Below are 18,052 nucleotides of genomic sequence, written 5' to 3' on the forward strand. Positions count from 1 at the left end.
ATGTCGGGAATTCAGTTCACTACGGTAGTCCAGTGACTCAGCTGTAAATAACTCAGACGAATTAATGCAAGACGGATGTGGAAAGGTCCTTTCGGTCCACTTTCTATCCTAAAAAACCACTAACTTAACTTTCATTCTCGCCAGGGTAGTCTACTGTTCATAGCAGGTCTATTTAGTCCAATCTTTCGATCTAGGATTAATTTTAGCCAGATTAAAGAGATGACTCAGAAGCGTGCACTCAACTAAGTCGATAAATACAATTAAATTGCTATGGTGACAAAATCTCATAATTAATTCATCTATTTCATTTACTACATCGTCACATTCCTACCGCAGATCCCCTAATCCCAACATGCATTAAATTTAGCTACTCATATTGCTATTAATATCAAAACTAACAATCAACAACGAATTAACAATAAACATAATGAAATAAACAATAAGATGCATAAATGTAAATTAGGGCAAAAGAATAAATGAAGTAAACAGGGAATTAAAGCAAACAGACGATTGATTATTATTAAGAGAAGAGAAAGGAATTACAATCGTGCGAATCCGGCGTAAAGAACAATCGAATCCGAGCAAAACAATTTCCAAAGTAAGGTTACAGTGAAGGAGAATAAGCAACGCAGTACAGTTTGATAAGAGCTAAGTAGTGAATAAAATCTGATTAAGATAAAAGATCCTTGCTAATGACCTAGTAAAGCGTGCTTAAATAGGAAAATAGATAAGTTTATCGAAATAAATCAACTCACGGGCTAATTAAAGCCCATAACAGCAGAAACCACTCGATCGAGTGGAATAAAACCACTCGATCGAGCAAACCTCAGCAACATCTACTCGACCGAGTAGAATAGTTACTCGATCGAGTAATTCTCTTATCAGCAACTTCTGGATCGAGTAGAAGACTACTCGATCGACCAACTGGGGATGCAGAAACCATTCGATCGAGTGAATAAACCACTCGATCGAGTCTTTTGTCTTCATTTCAGCTCAGATTCATCACCGACTACCTCGTAAACCGTGCCTTGACGCTCCCCAACGCAGTATCTCACTCTGGAAAATCCCGTCTCCTCTAAATGCATGCAAAAAGGACGAAAAAGGGTACGATTCCACTACTTTCGCGTTCATTTCTACAAAACGGACAAAACGAACCAAAGTAGCCAATTCGGGGCAAAATACTATAAAAAAGTATAAAAATATATAGAAATACGTGCTGGAATAGGTAAAAAAACTATACAAAAAGCACGTATCATTATACTTTATTATATTTTGTGACACCCTTATGTTGCCTCAATTTGGAGAGCATTACATATATAATGAGGAAAAAATGAGATTTTTTTTTGTATTGGGAAATGGGCTATTTTTTTAGGGGATTTTATGCGTATATATATAATTGCAAATTCTGATTTAAAACGATAATATAGTTGTAATGCTAAAATGGGTCAACCAGGTAATATATGATAAAGATAACTAACTGTCTAGATAATAGCAAAAAGTTTGTTCTATTATCATCGAGAGGTAATATTTGAATACGGTTTACCATTAAAACAGATATTATCGTCTTAAACAAGAGCAACGATATATAATATTCCGTATCTCTTTGTTAGTTGCATGGGCTCTCACACTTTCCTGCAGGGAAAAGGTCAAGTAAAGAAGAAGAAGTTAAAGGGGAGTATTCTGCTTTTCTTGTGCCATATCTTTTGTAAACCTAAGCTCCCAATATATTTGTGACATTTGTATTGTGGCAATTTGATCCAACTTTTATTGATGCTACTCAGAGCAATTTGATCTTTTGTAGATTCTGGATTTTTTTTTTGCTATTTAATTCATACGTGTTTGGACCTTAAATGAACGGGTTTGGTCTATATTAATTAGGGTTGAGCAAAAAATCCGATTATCCAAACTGATCCGATACAAATCCGATCCGAATTTTTGGATATCCGATCCGAAAGTTAAATTTGCTTTGGATATCTGATCCGAAATCTTTGGTTTTGGTTTGGATATGGATATTAGAATTAAAACATTTGGATATCCGATCCGATCATAAACTATATTTTTCTAGTATAATTTCGAGAAAATAAAATTTTATTTGATACAACAACTTTGTTTAGAATATTAGAGAGATAACTGAAGTGACACTTAAATTTTATGTCAAGAACATTGGAGTAAGAATACTAAAGAAAATCATCATGTAAGACTATGAATATAATCGTATTTCAAACTTAATTTTAAAGTAATTAAAAAGTATGGATATCCGCATCCGATCCGATTATTTTGGATACCCGAACATTGGATATCCGAAACATTTGGTTTGGATATTGAATATCTAATTTCAGGATTTTTAGTATGGATATCCGATCCGAACTGGCACTTTGAATCAGATACCCGATCCGTACTCTGCCCTAATATTAATGTACAAAAAAATGCGCTGAATTAAAGTAGATTTAAGTAGATTGAAAATAAGCCTGAACAAAGCCTCAATAATTTGTTAGATAAGGATCAAAACCCTCGAGAAACGATTGTAAACACATGATTATTGTGGAATTTTGCTTTGAAATAATTCTCATTAATTATATTGGCTATTTACGAGAATTTTCTATGAGAAAATAAAATAAATTTGATTTTTTTAGGTGAATGGTTAAACAAAAGTTGTTGAATTTATAACCATCTCGGGAGATTTGAACATAAATAGTTGGGAATTATTGATCGCCCATGAATCTGACTTTCCTATTTGTCATGCTTTACATGATGCCAGGAAGACATTTCATTTTCAATATAATTAACTCGAGTTCCTTCAACTATGATATTAGTAACTTTGAATCTGTGACTAACACTAACCAAAGAGGGTTCTGTTAGCTATCCGTGTTATGCCACAGAAAAAAAAAAAAACGATTACTAGATGGTCAAACACCTCGGCAAGAAGCGCCAAGAAAGTGCAAACAATGAGTTTTATATGGGACGGTCTTCACACGGAAACATAAGACCAATTATGCTCCTAATGAACTAATTCATCTTTTTTAAACACTGAGTTCATGAGTCGGTTTCACACGTATGATAGAACTTAAGTTTATTTGAATCACAAAAGCATAAGTTAGTGGCGAAAAGGTTTCATCGCCAAGATTCAGTGAACTCGATCCTTGAACTAATACGGCTCAGGTTGCAAATACTCTTCAACTTCTCGATGGGTCCCATAGGATGCAGTGTTTGAACTCACGACGACCTCAGGCTCCTTAACAGAATTACTGGTTTGGCTGAGTCTGGAGGCGAATCATCAGATTCGCTTCCATCCTCTAGTGGCAACCTAGGACTGTACGAAAAGGAGTCATCCTCGGAGTGACTTTGCTCCGATTCTGACTCATCAGTGTCTTCAGAATGATGAGCTTCAGGAGAAATCGGTGATGGGCTTTGGTGTCCACTCTCATCAGAAGGCTCGGTAGATGAGGCACGACCGGGTTCTATACTTGAATCTTTTCTATCTTGAAGTGTTTTACTAATTAGGGTTTTAAGGAAGTTCATCACTTGGACAGCATACATTAGTGCAGTCAAAGGATCTGCCATCTACAATATACATGAATTTCGGAGTATGAGTGAAGTTGGGTTTTTCATTTAAAAATTGTGAAGTTAAATGAAAGACCGGCTACCTGAGTCATGTTTGGAGCAAACACCATTGCGATGTTGTGAGCATTCATCCTGTTGTGATGTTCTTCTTGAACAACATCAGCCATCAAGTTAATGGCCCAATTGAGCAGAGCGCCCTCTGTTGCAGGAAGTTGCTTCACAAGCTCGGTACAGTCCTCTTCAGACTCACAATGCATCACATCCTCCGGTGACAATGGATCTAATACCCCAGTTGGCAGTTCCCTAAACCAAGCCTGCAGAATCAAGTAAAAAAGCTTGAGAATCCACTTGGTATGGAATTGTTTAAGAATTAGGACGCTTGAAAGTCCCGCTCATTTTGATTTTGGTTTTGGTGACATGTCCTCATTGCCCGTATATGAAAAATTGTCACGTCAAGTCTAACACTTGGATATGTAGAGTGTCGGGCATGGGTACCCAAGTTCGAGGAAAATAATTTATACCTTAATAAGACCAGCTAGGCAGTGAACATTAATGTCATCCGGCACCACACCCTCATTCAACTGGTCTCGAACAAACTCTTCATGACTGTTATCTGCAGTAATTCTAAAAATTCCTTCCTCCTGCACGTAAACTTATCCTGTTACACCAAAAACTAGCCAGAAAACCTTCCACAATAAATCACATTTGAAAAGACTAATCTAAAGACGATGTTGAATATCTCAATTATAATATGAAGTTAAATCGAGAGGTCGTATTCACCTGCAAACCTCCCTGAGCATAGAGACGCCTCTGCATCAATACAAGTATCGTTGGCACACAATTTCCCCTCGCGTCAAATGACAGTTGCATGGACTCTGTGGAAACTCCTAAAACAGATGTACTGAAGCAGGGAAAATGTATACATTATAAGAAAACTGCCAACAAGTCAAATCAGAAAAGATTATATAGCATAAGTATACCCGTCCAAAATCGCAACTAATGAAATTTGTTACCGAGCTATTTCAACATATGGATGGATCAAAGCGTCGCCTTTTATCTGTCCAGGCATCTATCAATAACTTATAACTTTATAGGGCTAAATTACAACACAAGGGTTGCTGAGTTTTACTCATTTCAGTATTACAAAACAAAAATTACTACACAAATAAATGTCCGGCCATTGGTCCTTTTATTCTTCTTACACCCAACAAAAGCCACTCATCAAAACGCCTATACCTCTGAAAATGAGATGCATATAGATACAGTCATGCCTATGTCTTCAAATTTTCGATTCAGTCTCAAGTACTCAACAGGGAAATATGACAAGCCACAAAATGTATCAATGTCTATGTTGTGCCTAGTACGAGAGGACTAAGTGACACTTTGTTCGGAGTGACAAAAACTCATAATTCTTGGCACATTATCTCAGATGTAAAACTAAGATCACTATAGTTCTAGTTTAGATGACTACCAAGCACCAAGCACCAAACATCAATCATCCTAATTGTTTGACTGACTTCCAACGAGTTCACTCATGATGTCGCCACAGATTCTGCAAAGTTATTCTGAACTATCATCAGTGATTTTGAAGAAACAGAGAAACGAGACGGAGGTAAAGATTGTGTCTGAGCACTTGTTATTGAATAAATATTTACGAGATACATCCATACATATATACTCCTATATGTTAACTTAAACTAGGGGAAAACAATAATACGTTTACATATTTAACCGAGATATTATACACTAGAATATATGACGATATATTGGATATTTACATAATCACAATATAATCGTCCAATACTCCCCCTCAAGTTGGAGCACTTGGTATGCCAATGCCCAACTTGGACTGAAGATACCCAAAAGCGTCACCTCCAAGGGCTTTCGTAAAAATATATGCAATTTGTTCCTTGCTCCTTACATGTGACGTAGAGATCGTCTTATTCATGAGATGATAACGGATGAAATGGCAGTCAACTTCAATGTGTTTAGTACGATCATGGAAAACTGGGTTCTTCGCAATGTGCAGCGCTGCTTTATTGTCACAATAAATTTGCATAGGCTGACCATGGACTATTCCGAGTGACTAAAGAAAAGATTTCAGCCATATGAGCTCACTCGTCACGGCTGCCAAAGCGCGGTATTCCGCTTCTGCGGTGGACTTTGCCACCGTTGTCTGTTTTCGAGCCTTCCAGGAGATGGGTGAACTACCAAGTGAAACAAAGTATCCGGTTATAGACCTTCGCGTTAACGGACAACTCGCGTAATCCGAATCCGAATACCCTTGCAATGTCAAGTCACAATTTCTGTCTATCACAATTCCCTTTCCCGGGCTACCTTTAATGTAACGCATCACCCTATACACTGCGTCTAAATGCTCTTGTCTCGGGGCATGCACAAATTGTGATAAAATATGTACGACATACACTAAGTCAGGCCCCGAGTTATAGTCAAGTAGATAAGCCGATCCATCAATCTCCGGTACTTCATTGGATCATTTAAAATACGTCCCTCTGCCAATGCGAGTCTATGGTTCGGTTGGATTGGAGTGTGAACCGGTTTAGCTCCTTCCATTCCCGCTTCCTTTATTATTTCTAGTGCATATTTTCGTTGGCTAAGGAACAATCCTTTCAAACCAGTGGCCACTTCGATCCCCAAGAAATATTTAAGTCTGCCGAGGTCTTTAATTCCAAAACTCCGGTCAAGGAAATTTTTAAGACGGTCACTTGCTATTTCGTTATTACTTACGATTATCATGTCATCGACATATACCAACAATGCAATAAAAACTCCATCTTTATTGTAAGTAAATTACGAATAGTCTGCTAGTGATTGTACGAAACCATACCTCGTCAAGGAATTTGATAGCTTTGCAAACCAATTTCTCGAAGCTTGCTTTAAACCGTATAATGATGTTAAAAGTTTGCATACTTTGTTTGAACCACTGCTTTCAAAACCGGGTGGCATCCGCATATATACTTCCTCGTCTAAATCTCAATGTAGGAAAGCATTATTCACATCTAATTGAGCAATCATCCATCCCTTCGTCACAGCTACAACTAATAGACACCGCACACTCGTCATTTTAGCGACGGGGGCAAAAGTTTCATGAAAACCGATCCCCTCAACTTGAGTGTAGCCTTGTGCTACCAACCTTGCTTTATATCGCTCAATTGTGCCATCCGCTTTGCGCTTCACCTTGTAGAGCCATCGACATCTAATAGGTCTCTTTCCACTCGGCAAGTCCACAATTTTCCATGCGCCGTTCATTTCTAATGCTTCAATTTCTTTGGCCATGGCTTGTCGCCATTCTTCTTTTTGTGCGGCTTCCGAGTAATTTCGTGGCTCTTGGACAGCATCCACATTAGCCAAAAATTTCCTGTGATTAATAGAAAAACAATTGGTTGTGACATAATGCGCTATAGGATAACGAGTACCTTTCTTTGCGGAGGTTGATCGGACGGAGTGAGCATTCATCATGGGGTCTATAATTCGTGTTGACTTGAAAATGTAGTATTTCTTCCAGTATGGCTCGAATTTCTCACGTGCACCACGACCTATTTGTTCATCTCCTCGGTCATTTTCTCCTCCACCTGTACTGTTAATTTCTCCTCTGTTTTCAGCGCCCTCATTCACTCCTTCATTGTTATTTATTTCATCACTTACATCCTGGTCATTCCCTCCCCCTTCCTGCGTGCTTGACCCCTCCTGGCCGTGGTTCTCAATGTCGACCACAATGGGTGTGTCAGGAAGGTATGGGTGCATATTTTCGTGTGTATCCACAACACTCATATCGACAAAAGGAAAAACATGTTCGTAAAACACTACGTCTCGTGACTCAAACAAAGTTCGTTGTTTAAGATCGTATACCTTCCATCCCTTCTTAGTGTTTAGATACCCGACAAATATGCACCTTTTGCCTCTTTCATTAAATTTATCTTTTGGTTTTTCTTTGCTATGAACATAATATAGACTACCAAAGACCTTTACATTATCAAGACAAGGGGGATGACCATACAAGACTTCATACGGAGTCAAACCATTAAGAATTCGAATGGGTGTGCGATTTATCAAATAGGCCGCTGTCAGAATACATTCCCCCCAAAACTCAATAGGCAAATTAGCTTGAAATCGGAGGGCACGTGCTTTTTCCAATATGTGTCGGTGTTTTCGTTCCACCCTACCATTTTGTTGTGGGGTGTCTACTTGACTTGTTCGGAAAGCCATCCCATGTTCGTTATAAAATGCCTTCATGGTCCCGGATAGAAACTCCGTTCCATTGTCACTTTGCACTGTTTTAACGTGTTTTCCAAATTGGGTTTTCGTCATTTTACAAAAATTCATCATTAATCGACTCACTTCTCCTTTATCACGCATTAAATAAACCCATAGACCTCGACTCTTATCATCGACAATGGTGAGAAAATAGTGAGCTCCCGATAAACTTTTTGTATGATACGGTCCCCAAATGTCACAATGTATAAGGGAAAACAAATCAATACTTGTTTTATTATTGGGCTTAAAAACTGACCGTTTTTGCTTAGCTCGACAACACGCATCACATATGTCACTAGAATTCCAAAATAAATCAACACCAACTAATTTCGAAAAAGAAGATAAAATACTTTGAGACGGATGTCCAAGTCGCTTGTGCCAAAGTCGTGTATCATCCTTAGTATTCATTCGTGCAACGCTCATTTTGTCCGTCTTCAAAAAATAGACACCATCTCGATGCTCACCCCGTCCAATCTTCATCCTCGTAGATTGGTCCTGTATAACGCAATGGCCAGGATAAAATGTCACAACACAATTATTTTCCCCAATTAATTGTTTTATGGAAATTAAATCACAAGTTAATTGCGGAACGTATAAAACGTCCTTCAAAATGAAATTATCGCTTATAGCGATCTGTCCATGCTCCTCTGCAATTATTTGCGTTCCATCTGGCAGTGTAACAGTAGAAGACGGTTGTTTCTTTATATGTTTCAGCAACATTCTCCGTCCTGTCATGTGGTGCGAGGCACCACTATCTAATAACCAACTGCTAATCGTCATATTTGTCATACCTGCAATTTTTTTATTGGTATCTGATGACTTTGCTCCCAACAAATGTCGCAGTTGTGTTAACTCCTCAGGCGTGAACGAGTGCTCTCCTTCACTTGTAGATGCTGCATTGGCAACTTGGAACGTGTTACCTTGACCTCTGCCACCACGTCGCCCTCGTCGTCCACGGCCGTGACCTCTTGCTGGAAAAAGTTCGGGATATTTCTCCCAACACTTATCCTCCATGTGGTAGAATTTGGTGCAGTGTCCACATCGTACTGGGTTAGCCTCCCTCGTATCATTATTCGGACCAACACCACGTCCTCTACCTTCTCCATTAGTCACTCGAGCCACCATTGCCGCATCATTAATTTCATCCTTGATCTTGGTTACAGCCCTATGCCTTTCCTCTCTTAATACGATAGCATATGCTCTGCTAAGCGACGTTATATCGTCCTCCATCAAAAGATTTGTACGGAGGTGTCCAGAAAGACTCGTGTCAAGTCCCATAAGAAACTGATGGACCTTTTCTTCCTCGCGTTCCTTAGCTAGAGCCGCTGCTACTCCACAAGTGCACGGTGGAACATGACTGTAGTTTCCAAGCTCATCCCATACAACCTTCATCCGTGTGTAGTATTCTACAATTGATTGATTTTTGTCTTGCTTGCATTCGTTTAACTATTGCTTCAATTGGTGTACTCGTGGTGCGTTTGCAGCCGAGTAACGTTCTTTGAGTTCTTTCCAAATCTCCGTCACCGTTCCCGAAAAACTGATACGCAAATGGAGTCTTGGCTCGATGACGTTCCTTAGCCAGGCTTTCATCATTGCATTACATTGATGCCACGTGACCGCTTCAAGACTTTTTTCCTCTCCTTCAGTGACAGTCGGTTTTTTAACAAATCCTTCGACGAACCCCAATTTATTCTTGGCGTCGAGACCATTACGGACTGCATCTGGCCAAAGTTCGTAATTTTCGCCATTAAAAATTGTTTGAGTTAACGTTAAACTCGGACTTTCGGATGCGTGTAAGTACAACGGTGACGACGGAGCAATCTGTTCAAATCCCTTGCCTCCGGTTTTCTTTCCATCACCGCTTTTGCCTCCTTCTACCCCAACCATCATTCAATTGTTCAACGTTATTGTGTTTTGTTTAAGTGTTTTGTTTGTTTAGTTTTGTGCGGAAGTTTACTCAGGATCTAAAGATACTCTGATGCCATGAAGAAACAGAGAAACGAGACGGAGGTAAAGATTGTGTCTGAGCACTTGTTATTGAATAAATATTTACGAGATACATCCATACATATATACTCCTATATGTTAACTTAAACTAGGGGAAAACAATAATACGTTTACATATTTAACCGAGATATTATACACTAGAATATATGACGATATATTGGATATTTACATAATCACAATATAATCGTCCAATAGATTTCGTTGCTAACCACCTATTGCAAAAAGGTATTATCATAAATTCTGAACAAAGTGATACAAGTTCCAAAGGCTCATAAATGATCTGCTCAATTGATCATGAGGGTGATAAACGTGTGAAAAGTCAAGGATCTGAAAATTTTCATTGACCCTTTCCAAAAAAGTATAAAGATAAAAAAGTAACCTGATAAAAAAAAAATATAATTGCTCAGAAAGCAAAAGAAGTCTGGATCAGAGATGGGGATGATAATACCTCATTCTTCTATTCTAGCATTAAAAGAAGGAGAGTGAAGAATAGGGTATATAACATTCATGATATGGAGGGAGAGGTATGTTCAAAACCTGAGGACATAAAGGGAGCTTTTGAGAGATATTAGAAGAGGTTATTGGGAACATCCAACCCTGTTAAACCCATCTGTAAAAAAGTGGTGAAGACAGGAAAGGTGTTGAGTGAAGGTCATAGAGAGTTGTTACTCAAACCTGTATCAGATGAGGAGATTAAAAGTGCCATGTTCTCCATTTTTGGTGACAAGGCACCAGGACCTGATGGCTTTAGTAGCCAGTTTTTCAAAGATTCCTGGCATATAGTGGGAATGGATATGTGCAAGGCTGTTAGGAATTTTTTCACTTCTGGGAAAGTTTTGAAAGAACTGAACACAACTATCCTCACTCTTAGTCCAAAAATTGATTTGCCTGATAGTGTATTGCAATTCAGACCCATTGCTTGCTGCAATACAGTCTATAAGTGTTTGACAAAGGTGTTGTGTACTAGGCTGAGCTCAATCTTACCTGACATCATTAATCCTTCTCAGGGAACTTTTGTTAAAGACAGAGATATAGTGGGCAACATCCTCATCTGTCAAGACCTCATCAAGCTTTATAAGAAGAAAGTTTGCTCACCTAGAGTTCTGATGAAAATAGACCTGCAAAAAGCATATGACTCCATTGATTGGAGTTTTCTTCAGGAAATGTTGAGTGCTCTAAACTTTCCCCTTAGCAGCATGAGCTCATAATGCAATGTGTATCAACTACCACCTATTCCCTAACTTTGAATGGAGAAGTATTTGGTTTTTTTAAAGGACACAGAGGGTTAAGGCAGGGGGTTCCTCTTCCCCCCTTGCGCTTTACCATTTGTCTTGAGTATCTTAGTAGACTTTTGGGGATCTTGGACAGGTTTCAGGGGTTCAAATATCACCCTTTGTGTTCTAAATTGAAGCTTACTCACTTATGTTTTGCTGACGACCTATTAATGTTTAGCAGAGGAGACCTGCACTCTATTAGACACATGCTCATGGCTTTTGAGACCTTTTCTGTCTCCTCTGGACTCAAAATGAATAATGGTAAGTCAAACATATACAGTAATGGGGTGAGTGAGGAATTCATAAGAAGTATTGAGGAGGCATCTGGAATGAAAAGAGGGGGGGGGGGGGATCCCTTTTAGATATTTGGGGGTCAAAATTGCACCAAAAAGATTGGGGATTTTGGATTGCCAGTGCCTGGTGGACAAGGTGACTGAAAGGATTACCAGGTTAGGAGCCAAACATCTCACTTATGCTGGGAGGCTCACTTTAATTAAATCTGTGTTGAGTACCCTCCATAATTACTGGGCAATAATATTTATCTTGCCAAAAACAGTGATAAGCAATATTGATGCTGTTTGTAGAGCATTTCTTTAGCATGGTCAGGATTAAATAGAGATCCCCTGCCCTTGTCTCTTGGAAACAAATCTGCAAACCCAGGAGGAAAGGTGGCTTGGGATTGAAACAATTGCATCAGTGGAATATAGTTCTATTGGGCAAATATGTCTGGTGGATAGAAAAGAAGACTGATCACCTATGGGTGAAGTGGGTGCATTCTATCTATATAAATAATGGCACCTAGAAAGACTATGAACCTACAATAAATACAAGTTGGGCATGGAGAAGACTATGTGCAGTGAAAAGACAATTTCAATCTTGGTTGTATGATGAGGCTGGGAGAGGAGATATGTGTGAGTATACTGTCAAGTTGGGGTATAGTTGGCTTGTTAATGCAGGACCTGATGTTGATTGGTACCCATGGATTCAGAACAGGCTAATTCTACCAAAACATAATTTTTTCATCTGGCTGGTGGCTCAGAATCATTTGCTTACACAGGACAGGTTATTGAGAATGCATATCATCCAGAGTAATAGGTGTATTCTTTGTGAGGATGCTGAGGAAGAGCTCAATCATTTGTTCTTCAACTGCTCGTTTAGCAGGCAGTGTGTGAGGCTCCTTGAAGATTGGTTACAGGTATGCTTGCCTATGCAAGAGGTAATTGCTTGGTGGCTGGCCATTAGAGAACGTTCTATTCTGATGAAGCAGGTAGTCTGTAACACATCTAGTGTACCTGATTTGGCATGCTCGAAATAGATGCAGGATAGAGTCTGTAATTCCTCACCCTGTTATACTTATAAAACAGGTGAAGTAAACGGTGCAAATGAAATTGAGATGTAGTCATGTAAGAGTGCGGTCTAGGAAAACTGAGGAATGGTTAACTAGAGTGTGTCCAAATTGTATTTAACTAGAGATATGTGCTATCTCTAGTTAGCAAACTGTATGATGGGCTTTTATCAATATATAAACTCACCTTTCCTAAAAAAAAAAAAGATATATAATTGAAAACATGGAAGACCATTCACCTAAATTTCTTCCTAGCCAAACGATATTGCTTTTTAGAAACTCGGAGTCAGTTTGCTAGGAGAGAATATGAAGTATATGAAATGACCTTATCTACGGAACTTGACAGTCATAAAAGAGCTCACTTTATAATAGACGAACACAGCTTGCCATTCTCACAATTACACGGTATCTCACAAAGAGTAAGCTAAACTAAGCACTTAGATCAGATCATAACCACCATGGAAATAAAAATACCCCGATCGGAAGAGCATCATAAAGTGAACAATGCAAAGGCCATACTTGGAAACAAGTCTATGTTTCTATGATCAAAATCAGGCGCAGTTTTGAATGACAAAGACCATACTGTGGTTTCAAAAGGAAAATTTGGATAAATTTGAACAAACGATAAAGATCAGGCATTGTTCAACATTAGGGGCTAAAAATCGCAAAAAACGCGATGCAAACATAAACTCTGCAATAAACGCTCTAATATTCAGAATCACATTCTTCATCTTTAGGAGCTAAAATGCACAAAGAGCAAACAACCACATTATAACCTAACTTTGTTGTGTTTAGATAAGACAACAGGAAGTAGAAGACATAAAAGAATTAAGCGGAAGAGTACAGTTGAGAGTTGAGTTCATTGAATTTCATTAATTGTGAATCAGAGTTTTTGTGTGTGTCATACAAAGAGTACAATGGAGCACATATATTCAGATGGTTTTGTACAAAGACTGATGAGTAAAGAAAAGCTATCTGTTGGACAAAAGAGAGTACTTAGCTATAGCTGACTCTACAACCATAAACTAATAAACAATGCTAAAGTTATGTACTTGAACTTAATGACTTATCAACCTAGACTAAGGTGGATCTTGTGTAGGGTCTTCTTCTTTTCTACACTGCCCCTCAAGATGAGAGTGTAATCCCGCTGAAACTCCCATCTTGGACAACAAGTGATGATGTTAAGAAACAGTGCAGGACTTAGTGAGAACATCTGCTAACTGATTTTTGGTATTGACATAGGAAGTGGTGAGAAGTCCTTGTTGGATCTTTTCCCATATGAAATGACAGTCCACTTCAATGTATTTAGTGCGTTCATGATACACTGGGTTTGCATAAATGGCCAGAGCAGCCTAGTTATCACACTTAAGATGAGCAGGTCCCAAGTGTTGAAAACCAAGATCCTGCAGTAACTGAAAGAGCCAAGTTAATTCACAAGTAGTTATGGCCATGACTCTGTACTCAGCTTTAGCGGAAGAACGGGACACTACAGTCTGTTTCTTAGATTTCCAGGAGATAGGGGAATTACCAAGGAGAATACAGAACCCTGTAGTGGACTTTCTACTGAATGCACATGAGGCCCACATTACTTTTTTTTATCCAAATATTTCCTATATTAACATGTACCAAATGAATAACTACATCATGCAAGAACCCTATCAATTGGCTACAATACATATGCAATTACTTGCAAATAAGACACCCTGGCTAGGTGTAGACTTCGGATACCTTAACACCCTCCTGGCAGCTTGCATATGATCAGAGGTAGGATGTTGCAAGAATTGACTCAATAGTTGGACTGAAAAGGCAACATCAAGCCTGGTAATGGTCAAATATATAAGTTTACCAACCAGTCTCCTGTATGTGTCAGGTTGGGGAAGAGGTGTGCCTTTGCCTGGTTCTAGCTTAATAACTGGATTGATGGGAAGTTGTATGGATCTTGATTTGTCCACTCCAAAAGACTTTAAGAGATCCAAGGTGTATTTCTTCTGTGAGATAAAGATGCCATCACTATTTTTCTCAACTTCTATTCCCTGGAAATAGTTAAGTTCACCTAGATCTTTCATGTTAAAAGTAAAGTTTAGATGGTCTTTAAGAGCTTAGATTTCTGAGGAAGCATCCCCTGCTATAACCATGTCATCAACATAAATGAGCACTACAGTGGTGCTCCCATTGATTTGTTTAACAAATAGAGAGGGATCAGCATGGGATTGTCTAAACCCATGAGTGAGAAGAGCTTGGGACAGTTTAGAGAACCACTGTCTGGGGGTATGTTTGAGTCCATAAAGAGATTTGAGAAGCTTACACACTTTACCTTTAGTAAGAAGTTGACTTGACTCCCCCTGACCAGGTACAGTGAGAGTACCATTAGAGTAGCCAAAGAGAGGCTTCATGTACACATCTTCAACCAAGTCCCCATGAAGAAAAGCATTTGCCACATCCATCTGGCAGGTTTCCCAATTCTGCATGAACACTATAGCAAGGAGTGCTCTCACTGTGGACATTTTGGCCACAGGGGCAAATGTTTCATCATAATCAATGCCAGATGATGCGTGTCTTTTATATAAGGTTTTTACCTCATTTTTACACGCATTTCTGTACTTTTTATGTAGCATCTAGCTACAAATGCCCCGAATATTCTACTTTGGTTCGTTTTATGTAATTTTCAGGAATGGACCAAAGAGGAGCTAAATCGAGCCTTAATCCGTCCCATTTGCATGCATTTATGGAGAATGAGGAGCCGGAGTTTGGAATTCTAACACTTGGAAGACGCGTGAGCTGGATTCGGTAAGTGCTTCAAGGTCTAACGTGCTTAAACAGCTCGACCGAGTAGATTTTATGCTCGATCGAATGCTTTATATGCCTAAGGATGCTCGATCGACCAATCCGAGTATACAAAAGAGGAGACAAAGCAAGGAGTGCTCGATCGAGTAGTTTATTTCTACTCGATCGAGAGGATTGACGTATAGTTGCTCGATCGAGTGGTTTATTACCACTCGATCGAATGGTTTGTCCTTCTAAAGATTTTTTCCGCCTAATTATCTTATGGGCTTTTGTAATTAGTCCATAGATTAGGTTTAGGATGGAATTTTTCGTATAAGACTGAAGGAGTGAACAACGTAACTCGGGTCTTCGATCTGTTCACTTTTACTCTATCACTGGTTAATGTTCTTTGGATTTTACCCTTCCTTTACTCTTTGGCTACTCAGATTTGGATTTTTGTTGGTATTATCAATCTCTTTTAATCTCTTAATTTTTAATCATTTGCTTTAATTCCTTCTTCCCTTTTATTGTTATCATAATTGCTTTAACTCATTCCTTATTAGTTTATTATCATGTCTAATTTCAATTATTTATTTGTTGTTATTGTTAATTTGATGATAATGAGTAGCTAATTTTCTTCTGCTAAGGCTATATGGGGTCCATAATTATGAGGGAATAGTAATCGATTTATTGGGTTAATGCTGGTATAATCTTCGTTGTTAATTGCTGCATTTATCTGTATCTGTTTAATTGAGTCGACGCAATTAGACATTTATATCTTAGTGACCCTTGACCTGGACCGAAAGGTTGGAAAAGGCGAGACTAGTAGCGAACAATAGGGTATTGTAGTAAGGGCGAAAGCTAAGCTATTTACGCTTTAGGGCGAATTGAGACCGAAAGGAGATATTCACTGCTCCTTAGATCGTATTTGCATTGACCTGAGACCTAGATTACTTGACCGAATGATTATGGTGAACCGTCTGTCTTAGCTGTTTTTCTCTCCTTGGTTAATCTTTATTCTTTTATTTTCTCTTCCTTACCTTCTTATTAGTTTAGAATATCACGGTTAAACCCCTCCCCCCCCCCCAATTTGGTTACCTTGACGAACTTAGATTAAGCTGACAATTTCCTACCTCTCTGTGGATTCAACCCGACTTCCCTAGCTTTATTAGTTAGAGCCAGTTGGTATTTTTTTGACAGTGCACGCGATAGCCGTGTCAAATTTTGCGCGTTGAATTCTTAGGAGAGGTGGCGCAATTTTTGTTGCTTTAATTAAGTTTGTCTCTCGTCTCGAGGAATTTATTCCTTGAGGCTGATCTTATTTCTGCAAAGTTTTGATAAGTTTTGCAGGTTGTTCGTTGCTTTGTAAGTCTATTTGCCAGAATGTCTAAATTACAGGTTTGTTCGATTACTGAACATATAGAGCCATGTGGTAGATGTGGCATGGAAGGGCATGACCCTATTGGATACCTGGCAAGTATAGAGCGCGTCCTTGCTTATCAGAAATACAAGCAAGGAGTTCCTTTTTCTCAGCTATATGAAGAAATAAAGAACGTCTCTGCTCTTTCTTCCGCCGCCAGACTAGTTTCTCCTCCTGCAAATGAGGAAATTGCCGAATTGAAATCTTTTATGTTGAGCATATCACAACAATTTGATGAGAAGTGCAACAGGAAAGAAGCTGTCATAGCGGAATTAAGAGAACAAGTCGCGCAGTTAACACTCGCGAGTGACTAAGCCAAGCTTCTATCGACATGCAATCCAACCAATGCAACGAACCTCCTAGTTGGCCTTACTCATGAAGAGCCAAAGGAACCGAAAGATGGGGTTCTGATAGCTGAAGATGCCCCGGAGGATGATATGGATGAGTTTTTAGCCGAAATACTTGCTGCGTGTAATCAAGACACTCGATCGAGTGATCTATCTACTCGATCGAGTGAATCAATTCATCCCATCACTCGATCGAGTGAAAATACTGGTCGGTCGAGTAGTGCAGAAATTGAAGATGGTCGATCGAGTGATATTCTTACTCGATCGACTGAATTTGCTGAAGAAATCACTCGATCGAGTTATAAAAACGCTCGATCGAGTAAATCAGAAAAGGACATTACTCGATCGAGTAAGGAGAATGGTCGATCGAGTATATTGCAATGTGAAACCACTCGATCGAGTGGTAATTTTGCTCGATCGAGTACCAGAAGTGGCGGAGATCCTATTTTACTATCCAATTTCGCTACCGTGTCATCTTCCCCTGCTGTGGAGGTGTCACGCATTGATAAAGGTAAAGAGAAAGTTGCGGGTCCACTCATTGCTACCAGAGTGCCCTTCGAAGGTCGTCTGAAGGACGCAAAGATCGAGCGACAGTACGGTAAGTTTGTGGACGTTGTGAAGAACCTCCAGGTAACTGTCCCTTTTTCCGAACTTGTTACTCAGGTACCTACTTACGCTAAGTTTATGAAAGATATTGTGACACGTAAGAGAAATTTAAGTGAATTTGAGACGATTTCATTTATGGAAGAGTCTAGTAATTTGCTTTTAAATAAGGGTCCACCTAAAATGAAAGACCCGGGCAGCTTTTCTATTACCTGTATTATAGGCAACTTGGTCATTGATCAGGCTCTTTGTGATTTAAGAGCCAGTGTTAGCGTCATGCCCCTTCCTATCTGCAAGAAAGTGAACATGAGTCATTTTAAAGTGACTAACATTACCCTACAGATGGCTGATAGATCTGTTAGGAAGCCCTTAGGTGTCTTAGAGGACGTGCTGTGAAAATAGGCAAGCTCTTTATTCCGAAAGAGATTTCATTGTTTTAGATATAGGCGAGGACACC

General features: G+C 39.1%; 1 protein-coding gene and 1 pseudogene across 1 annotated transcript; both read right to left on the minus strand.

Moving 5' to 3' along the window:
* Positions 1-3,111: 3,111 nt before the first annotated feature.
* LOC141629847 (rho GTPase-activating protein 1-like) lies at positions 3,112-4,630 on the minus strand (annotated as a pseudogene).
* A 4,652-nt stretch (positions 4,631-9,282) lies between these two features.
* LOC141629848 (uncharacterized) lies at positions 9,283-9,723 on the minus strand. Its single transcript, XM_074442779.1, has one exon. The coding sequence runs from the start codon at positions 9,721-9,723 to the stop codon at positions 9,283-9,285; it is 441 nt and encodes a 146-aa protein (XP_074298880.1).
* Between the last annotated feature and the right edge of the window lie 8,329 nt (positions 9,724-18,052).

This window comes from Silene latifolia, chromosome Y (assembly GCF_048544455.1).
Source record: "Silene latifolia isolate original U9 population chromosome Y, ASM4854445v1, whole genome shotgun sequence".
Lineage (NCBI taxonomy): Eukaryota > Viridiplantae > Streptophyta > Magnoliopsida > Caryophyllales > Caryophyllaceae > Silene > Silene latifolia.